This window comes from Scyliorhinus torazame, chromosome 9 (genome assembly GCF_047496885.1).
Source record: "Scyliorhinus torazame isolate Kashiwa2021f chromosome 9, sScyTor2.1, whole genome shotgun sequence".
NCBI lineage: Eukaryota > Metazoa > Chordata > Chondrichthyes > Carcharhiniformes > Scyliorhinidae > Scyliorhinus > Scyliorhinus torazame.
This window is the reverse complement of record NC_092715.1, coordinates 229,619,506-229,629,101: the sequence shown is the minus strand read 5'-3', so window position 1 is coordinate 229,629,101 and position 9,596 is coordinate 229,619,506. Positions and strand designations below refer to the sequence as shown.

Here is a 9,596-nt window from a genome sequence, read left to right as displayed (position 1 = left end):
TAGAGCTGTTGGGGAGGGTTTAAACGGGATGGGAACCGATGCAGGAAGTTGGAAGGTAGTAAAACAGGGACAGAAACAAAAGGAGTAAGGGGGAAAGTGTAAGGCAGAGAAGCCAGAGTCAAAAATCAAAAAGGGCGACAGTACAAGGTACAGTGACTGAGGGGAGCTCAGTGAATAGGCCCAGTAATACTAAAAGGAATAAAACGGGAAGTAAAAACATAAATGGTAAGCAACGCGACAGGTTGTTACATGGAGATATGGGTTCAACGACAAGGAAAATTAGGAGAAAGGATAAGAGGAAATATAACTTAGGAGAGGTTACTGATCGAGGTGTTAAGATTCAAAACAGAGGTATAGAAGCCAACATAAGTTGATCAGTGCTGGGACCTTTGCTGTTTGTAGTATATATAAATGATTTGGAGGAAAATGTAACTGATCTGATTAGTAAGTTTGCAGACGACACAAAGGTTGGTGGAATTGCGGATAGCGATGAGGACTGTCAGAGGATACAGCAGGATTTAGATTATTTGGAGACATGGGCGGAGAGATGGCAGATGGAGTTTAATCCGGACAAATGTGAGGTAATGCATTTTGGAAGGTCTAATGCAGGTAGGGAATATATAGTGAATGGTAGAACCCTCAAGAGTATTGAAAGTCAAAGAGATCTAGGAGTACAGGTCCACAGGTCACTGAAAGGGGCAACACAGGTGGAGAAGGTAGTCAAGAAGGCATATGGTATGCTTGCCTTCATTGGCCGGGGCATTGAGAAGAAGAATTGGCAAGTCATGTTGCAGCTGTATAGAACCTTAGTTAGGCCACACTTGGAGTATAGTGTTCAATTCTGGTCGCTACACTACCAGAAGGATGTGGAGGCTTTAGAGAGGGTGCAGAAGAGATTTACCAGAATGTTGCCTGGTATGTAGCTATGAGGAGCAGTTGAATAAACTCGGTTTGTTCTCACTGGAACGAAGGAGGTTGTGGGGCGACCTGATAGAGGTCTACAAAATTATGAGAGGGGCATAGACAGAGTGGATAGTCAGAGGCTTTTCCCCGGGGTAGAGGGATCAATTACTAGGGGGCATAGGTTTAGGTGAGAGGGGCAAGGTTTAGAGTAGATATACGAGGCAAGTTTTTTACGCAGAGGGTAGTGTGTGCCTGGAACTCGCTACCGAGAGGAGGTTGGTGGAAGCAGGTGACGATAGTGACATTTAAGGGGCATCTTGACAAATACATGAATATGATGGGAATAGAGGGATACGGACCCAGGAAGTGTAGAAGATTGTAGTTTAGTCGGGCAGCATGGTCGGCACGGGCTTGGAGGGCCGAAGGGCCTGTTCTAAGGAAATAAGGTGGAGAGTATCAAATTGAAGAAAAGCAGACAAAGTGGCAAAGATTAGTGGGAGACTAAAGGACTAGGAAATCTTTAGGGGGGCAACAGAACCTACTAAAAAAGCTATAAAGAAGAGTAAGATAGATTATGAGAGTAAACTTGCTCAGAATATAAAAAACAGATAGTAAAGGTTTTCTACAAAGGATATAAAACAAAAAAAGAGTGGCTAAGGTAAATATTGGTCCTTTAGAGGATGAGAAGGGAGATTTAATAATGGGAGATGAGGAAATGGCTGAGGAACTGAACAGGTTTTTTGGGTCAGTATTCACAGTTGGAAGACACAAATAACATGCCAGTGACTGATAGAAATGAGGCTATGACAGGAGAGACCTTGAGATGATTGTTATCACTAAGGAGGTAGCGATGGGCAAGCTAATGGGGCTAAAGGTAGACAAGTCTCCTGGCCCTGATGGAATGCATCCCAGAGCACTAAAAGAGATGGCTAGGGAAATTGCAAATGCACTAGTGATAATTTACCAAAATTCACTAGACTCTGGGGTGGTCCAGGCGGATTGGAAATCAGCAAACGTGACACCACTGTTTAAAAAAGGAGGTAGGCAGAAAGCGGGTAATTATAGGCCAGTTAGCTTAACTTCGGTAGTAGGGAAGATGCTGGAATCTATCATCAAGGAAGAAATAGCGAGGCATCTGGATGGAAATTGTCCCATTGGGCAGACGCAGCATGGGTTCATAAAGGGCAGATCGTGCCTAACTAATTTAGTGGAATTTTTTGAGGACATTACCAGTGCGGTAGATAACGGGGAGCCAATGGATGTGTTATATCTGGATTTCCAGAAAGCCTTTGACAAGGTGCCACACAAAAGGTTGCTGCATAAGATAAAGATGCAAGGCATTAAGGGTAAAGTATTAGCATAGATAGAGCATTGGTTAATTAATAGAAAGCAAAGAGTGGGGATTAATGGGTGTTTCTCTGGTTGGCGATCAGTAGCTTGTGGTGTCCCTCAGGGATCAATGTTCGGCCCACAATTGTTCACAATTTACATCGATGATTTGGAGTTGGGGACCAAGGGCAATGTGTCCAAGTTTGCAGATGACACTAAGATGAGTGGGAAATCAAAAAGTGTAGAGGATACTGGAAGTCTGCAGAGGGATTTGGATAGGTTAAGTGAATGGGCTAGGGTCTGGCAGATGGAACACAATATTGACAAATGTGAGGTTATCCATTTTGGTAGGAATAACAACAAACGGGATTGTTATTTAAATGATAAGATATTAAAACATGCTGCTGTGCAAGAGACCTGGGTGTGCTAGTGCATGAGTCGCAAAAAGTTGGTTCACAGGTGCAACAGGTGATTAAGAAGGCAAATGGAATTTTGTCCTTCATTGCTAGAGGGATGGAGTTTAAGACTAGGGAGGTTATGCTGCAATTGTATAAGGTGTTAGTGAGGCCACACCTGGAATATTGTGTTCAGTTTTGGTCTCCTTACCTGAGAAAGGACGTACTGGCACTGGAGGGTGTGCAGAGGAGATTTACTAGGATAATCCCAGAGCTGAAGGGGTTCGATTACGAGGAGAGTTTGAGTAGACTGGGACTGTACTCATTGGAATTTAGAAGGATGAGCGGACATCTTATAGAAACATATAACATTATGAAGGGAATAGATAGGAGAGATGCGGGCAGGTTGTTTCCACTGGCGGGTGAAAGCAGAACTAGGGGGCATAGCCTCAAAATAAGGGGATGTAGATTTAGGACTGAGTTTAGGAGGAACTTCTTCACCCAAAGGGTTGTGAATCTATGGAATTCCTTGCCCAGTGAAGCAGTTGAGGCTCCTTCATTCAATGTTTTTAAGATAAAGATAGATAGTTTTTTGAAGAACAAAGGGATTAAGGGTTATGGTGTTCGGGCCGGAAAGTGGAGCTGAATCCACAAAAGATCAGCCATGATCTTATTGAATGGTGGAGCAGGCTTGAGGGGCCAGGTGGCCTGCTCCTGCTCCTAGTTCTTATGTTCTTATGTACCCAGCTAAGTTGAGGATGACCTACAAATCCAAAGACTATTGTTTTGAGACGGTGGAAGCAGCGGAGCAGTTTGCGAAGGCAGAAGGGCTGTGGCAGAATTGAGAAATGGGACTGAGGACTGGTCTTGTACTGAGGGTAGGGTTTTGTAGGAGTGTATGGAGCTTCATTTTTTCACTGCATGTTGGTATGTGTGCTAAATGAGTCGACGTTGTCTACTTGGACAAGGTAAGAGTTGGGACTTTCCTTTGTAATGATGGTTCTTTAGGGTTTGTGTGTTAAAGGGGATTTCTTTGTTCCCCTGGGACCAGGCAGGGGGAAAGGAGACCGGGCAGGGGACTCCAGACTGGCTAGTTTAAGCCGGCATGTGAATGGGAGTGAGGTGGGGGAGGGGCTGTGGCCATCAGAGCCTGGTAGAACAGGTTTCGATGAGGCTAGCTGGGGTGAAAAGTTGGGGGAGGGGACCGATACTGGGTGAGGTGTTTTCGAGAGGAAGTGGAGGGGAGGAGTCTGGGAGGGGGGTGGGGGGGTTCTGCAATTCATGGGCGTCATTCAATGTACACTTCCGGGGATTGGATGGCCTTAATTATCAGCGGGGGGGGCTATATATATTAATGGTGGCCATGGGCGATTCCGGATTCCTTTTTGTTTTTTTTATTTGATGTTTATGTTGTCATGCGGGCTGTTGTTTGGGGGTTGGTGGGAGGATGGTATCGTTGTTGTTAATGAGGGCATTGACATTGTATTCGTTACCGTTTACTGTTTGTTGGTGGGTGTTAATTTTGAAGAAAATGTGATAAAGGAGAATAAAAAAATATTTTAAACAAAAAGACAACAGGAGTCTGACTTACTGTTAGAACGTTTACCAGCTGACCATAAAAGAGACCGAACATCCCTCCAAACATCACTATGCCCATCAAGGTAGATATCCTCAGCATGGCCAACTCGTGCCGAAACACAAATACCTCCTTTTGAAATGGAAGAGAATAATCTCAGTTTAACTCTCGATATTAAGGAGACGGATTAGAAAGATGGTCATTCTAACACAACTCAATGGAAATTCTAGTTTCATTTGTTTACAATGTCGAATTGGGTTTTCAAAACAAAAACAGGTTGGAAGTTTTAGGTTACTTAGCACAAAGAACATAAAAGAGTTCTGAAAATCTCATTGGTGACCATAACTAAAACTTTGTGCAATTTCTCAACCCGTGCCACCGTGTCGATGCACTGTTTGATTTTACTTTTAGTAACAATATATCCTCAGAATCCCAGTGCAAAAGGAGACTATTTGGTCCATCGGGTCTGCACTAACCCTCTGAAAGAGCACCTTACCTATGCACACTTCCCCACTGTGGTAAAGCACTGTAAAGTATCATATGTGGATTGTGGTAAATGGCCACTGTATTATATGTAATATGGTAAACCACTTCCCGATGGCTCCGCCCCCCTCGGGCCCGATATAAAGGTGGCTGGACTCCGCCTCTGATCCAGTTCGGGATCTTCGCCGCCATCTTTGATTTCAGCCGCCACGTGCGACCCATGGGGGCAGCCATCTTTAACGCCATCTTGTACTCCACCCGCCACGCACGACCCATGGGGGCCGCCATCTTGGGACCACTCCGCAGCCTTCTGGGAGCCCTGCTCACCCGATAGTACGCTGGCCGCCGTTACCTCCGACCGGCCTACCCATCACCTTTTGAAGCTCGCCTCCATCACGCTTGACCAGTCCCGGCCTCATGACCTCATAAAATCTACGATGACCGTCCAGATCAACGGGCACGAGACGGCCTGCCTTTTCGACTTCGGGAGCACAGACAGCTTCATGCACCCAGAAACAGTAAGGCACTGCTCCCTCCCAATTTTACCCGCGTCCCAGAAAATCTCCTTGGCTTCTGGATCCCATGCAGTAGAAATCCAGGGGTACTGTGTCGCGACCCTTACTGTACAAGGTTTAGAGTACGCTAACTTCAAACTCCACGTCCTTCCCCATCTCTGCGCTGCCCTATTACTGGGGCTTGACTTCCAGTGCCACCTCCAAAGCCTTACTTTAAAGTTCGGTGGACCTCACCGTCTGTAGCCTCGCGACCCTTAAGGTCGCTCCACCCTCGCTCTTCGCTAACCTCACCCCAGACTGTAAGCCCGTCGCTATTCGGAGCAGACGATACAGTGCCCGGGACAGGGCCTTTATCAGGTCGGAGGTCCAGCGACTTCTACAAGAGGGGATCATTGAGGCTAGTACCAGCCCCTGGAGGGCCCAAGTGGTGGTCGTCCAGACTGGGAAGAAGCACCGTGTGGTCATCGACTACAGTCAGACCATCAACCGGTACATGCAGCTCGATGCATATCCCCTCCCCCGCATATCTGACATGGTCAACCAGATTGCGCAGTATCGAGTCTTCTCCACAGTTGGCTTGAAGTCCGCGTACCACCAGCTCCCTATCCGCCTGGAGGACCACCAATACACTGCCTTCGAGGCAGATGGCCGCCTCTACCACTTCCTCAGGGTCCCCTTCGGCGTCACCAATGGGGTGTCGGTCTTCTAACGAGAAATGGATCGAAGGGTTGACCAGTACGGGCTGCGGGCCACGTTCCCGTACTTAGATAATGTCACCATCTGCGGCCATGACCAGCAGGACCATGACAAAAACCTCCGGCACTTCCTCCACACTGCTAAACTCCTGAACCTCACTACAATAAGGAAAAATGCATATTCTGCACAACCCGCCTAGCCATCCTTGGCTACGTTGTGGAAAACGGAGTCCTAGGGCCCGACCCCGACTGCATGCGCGCCCTCCTGGAACTCCCCCGGCCCCCACTGCCCCAAGGCCCTGAAGAGATGCTTGGGGTTCTTCTCTTATTATGCCCAGTGGGTCCCCAATTATGAGGACAAGGCCCGTCCACTTATTAAATCCACCATTTTTCCCCTGACGGATGAGGCCCGCCTGGCCTTCAACCGCATCAAGGCAGATATTGCCAAAGCCGCAATGCACGCTGTGCACGAGTCGATTCCATTCCAGGTGGAGAGCGATGCGTCGGACATTGCTCTGGCCGCTACCCTCAACCAGGCGAGTAGGCCTGTGGCTTTCTTCTCCAGTACCCCCAGGCCTCCGAAATTCGATACTCCTCCGTCGAAAAAGAAGCCCAAGCCATTGTAGAAGCTGTGCGACATTGGAGGCTGGTAGACGAGTCACTCTCCTCACTGATCAACGGTCGGTTGCCTTCATGTTTAACAATACACAGCGGGGCAAGATCAAGAACGACAAGATTCTGAGGTGGAGGATCGAGCTCTCCACCTACACCTACAATATCTTGTATCGATCCGGGAAGCTCAATGAGCCCCCAGTTGCCCTATCCCGCGGTACATGTGCCAGCGCACAAGTAGACCGGCTTCGGGCCCTCCACAATGACCTGTCACCCGGTGTTCACCTGTTTTTTTCGCTTTATCAAGGCTCGCAACCTGCCTTACTCCATCGAGGAGGTCAGGACTGTGACCAGGGACTGCCAGGTCTGCGCGGAGTGCAAACCGTACTTCTATCGGCCAGACAGAGCGCTCCTGGTAAAGGCCTCTCGCTCCTTTGAGCGCCTCAGCATCGACCTCAAAGGGCCCCTCTCGTCCACTTACTCAACATTGTTGAGGAATACTCAAGATTCCCCTTTGCCATCCCATGCCCTGACATGACCTCTGCAACCGTCATCAAGGCCCTGCACAGTCTTTTCACCTTATTCGGGTTCCCCACCTACATCCATAGCAATCGGGGTTCCTCCTTCATGAGCGATGAGTTGCGTCAGTTCCTGCTCGGCAAAGGCATCACCTCCAGCAGGATGACCAGCTACAATAATTTCCTGGAACGGTATGTAATGGAACCTACAAGGGAACAAGCGGTCCTAGATCTGGTCCTGTGTAATGAGGCAGGATTGATTAATGATCTCATAGTTCGGGATCCTCTTGGAAGGAGCGACCACAATATGGTGGAATTTAAAATACAGTTGGAGGATGACAAGGTAAAATCAAACACTAGTGTTTTGTGCTTAAACAAAGGCGATTACAATGGGATGAGAGAAGAACTAGCTAAGGTAGACTGGGAGCAAAGACTTCATGGTGAAGCAGTTCAAGAACAGTGGAAAACTTTCCGAGCGATCTTTGACAATGTTCAGAAAAGGTTCATACCGACAAAAAAGAAAGACAGTAGAAAGGGGAAAAATCGACCGTGGATATCTAAGGAGGTGAGGAAGAGTATCAAATTGAAGGAAAAAACATACAAAGTGGCAAATATTAGTGGGAGACTAGAGGACTGGGAAGTCTTTAGGGGACAACAGAAAGCTACTAAAAAAGCCATAAAGAAGAGTAAGGTAGACTATGAAAGTAAACTGGCTCAGAACATAAAAGCAGACAGTAAAAGCTTCTACAAATATATAAGACAAAAAAGAGTGGCTAAGGTAAATATTGGTCCTTTGGAAGATGAGAAGGGAGATTTAATAATAGGAGACGGGGAAATGGCTGAGGAGCTGAACAGGTTTTTTGGGTCAGTCTTCACAGTGGAGGACACAAATAACATGCCAGTGACTGATGGAAATAAGGATATGATAGGTGAGGACCTTGAGATGATTGTAATCACTAAGGAGGCAGTATTGGGCAAGCTAATGGGTCTAAAGGTAGACAAGTCTCCTTGCCCTGATGGGATGCATCCCAGAGTGTTAAAAGAGATGGCTAGGGAAATTGTAAACGCACTAGTGATAATTTATCAAAATTCACTAGACTCTGGGGTGGTCCCAAAGGATTGGAAAGTAGCAAACGTGACACCACTGTTTAAAAAAGGTCGGCAAAAAGTGGGTAATTATAGGCCGGTAAGCTTAACTTCGGTTGTAGGGAAAATGCTGGAATCTATCATTAAGGAGGAAATAGCGGGGCACCTGGAGGGAAATTGTCCCATTGGGCAGACGCAGCATGGGTTCACAAAGGGTAGGTCGTGTCTGACTAATTTGGTAGAATTTTTTGAGGACGTTACCAGTGCAGTAGATAACGGGGAGCCAATGGATGTGGTATATCTGGATTTCCAGAAAGCTTTTGACAAGGTGCCACACAAAAGGTTGCTGCATAAACTAAAGATGCACGGCATTGAGGGTAGAGGATTGGTTAACTAACAGAAAGCAGAGAGTGGGGATAAATGGGTGTTTCTCTGGTTGGCAACCTGTAACTAGTGGGGTCCCTCAAGGATCAATGTTGGGCCCGCAGTTGTTCACAATTTACATAGACGATTTGGAGTTGGGGACCAAGTGCAATGTGTCAAAGTTTGCAGACGACACTAAGATGAGTGGTAAAGCAAAAAGGGCAGAGGATACCGGAAGTCTGCAGAAGGATTTGGATAGGTTAGGTGAATGGGCTAGGGTCTGGCAGATGGAATTCAATGTAGCCAAGTGTGAGGCTATCCATTTTGGGAGGAATAACAGCAGAATGGATTATTATTTAAACGGTAAGATGTTAAAACATGCTGCTGTGCAGAGGGACCTGGGTGTGCTGGTGCACGAGTCGCAGAAAGTTGGTGTGCAGGTGATTAAGAAGGCTAATCGAGTTTTGTCTTTCATTGCTAGAGGGATGGAGTTCAAGACTAGTGAGGTTATGCTGCAATTGTATAGGGTGTTGGTGAGGCCGCATCTGGAGTATTGTGCTCAGTTTTGGTCTCCTTACCTGAGAAAGGACATATTGGCACTGGAGGGAGTGCAGAGGAGATTCACTAGGTTGATCCCAGAATTGAGGGGATTAGATTATGACGAGAGGTTGAGTAGACTGGGACTGTACTCATTGGAGTTTAGAAGGATGCGGGGGGATCTTATTGAGACATATAAAATTATGAAGGGAATAGATAGGATAGATGCGGGCAGGTTGTTTCCACTGGTCGGGGAAAGCAGAACTAGGGGGCATAGCCTCAAAATAAGGGGAGGTAGATTTAGGACTGAGTGTAGGAGGAACTTCTTCACCCAAAGGGTTGTGAATCTCTGGAATTCCTTGCCCAGTGAAGCAGTTGAGGCTCCTTCTTTAAACGTTTTTAAGAAAAAGATAGATGCCTTTCTAAAGAATAAAGGGATTCTGGGATATGGTGTACGTGCCGGAGAGTGGAGCTGAGTCCACAAAGATCAGCCATGATCCCATTAATTGGCAGAGCAGGCTCGAGGGGCCAGATGGCCTACTCCTGTTCCTAGTTCTTATGTTCTAACCCCCGGGGCAACGGAC

General features: G+C 47.0%; 1 protein-coding gene across 9 annotated transcripts in view; it reads right to left on the bottom strand.

Annotated features, from left to right (window-relative positions):
• The window catches only part of zdhhc21 (zDHHC palmitoyltransferase 21), a 248,694-nt gene that overhangs the window by 55,768 nt on the left and 183,330 nt on the right, over positions 1-9,596 (bottom strand). For 8 of the 9 annotated variants that reach the window (XM_072517144.1, XM_072517138.1, XM_072517141.1 and 5 more), the window contains one exon: positions 4,219-4,335. The exons of the other annotated variant lie outside the window; for it this stretch is intronic. In XM_072517144.1, the coding sequence (XP_072373245.1) occupies positions 4,219-4,335 (117 nt within the window). The remainder of the gene's footprint in view (positions 1-4,218; positions 4,336-9,596) is intronic. 9 annotated transcript variants of the gene reach the window in all.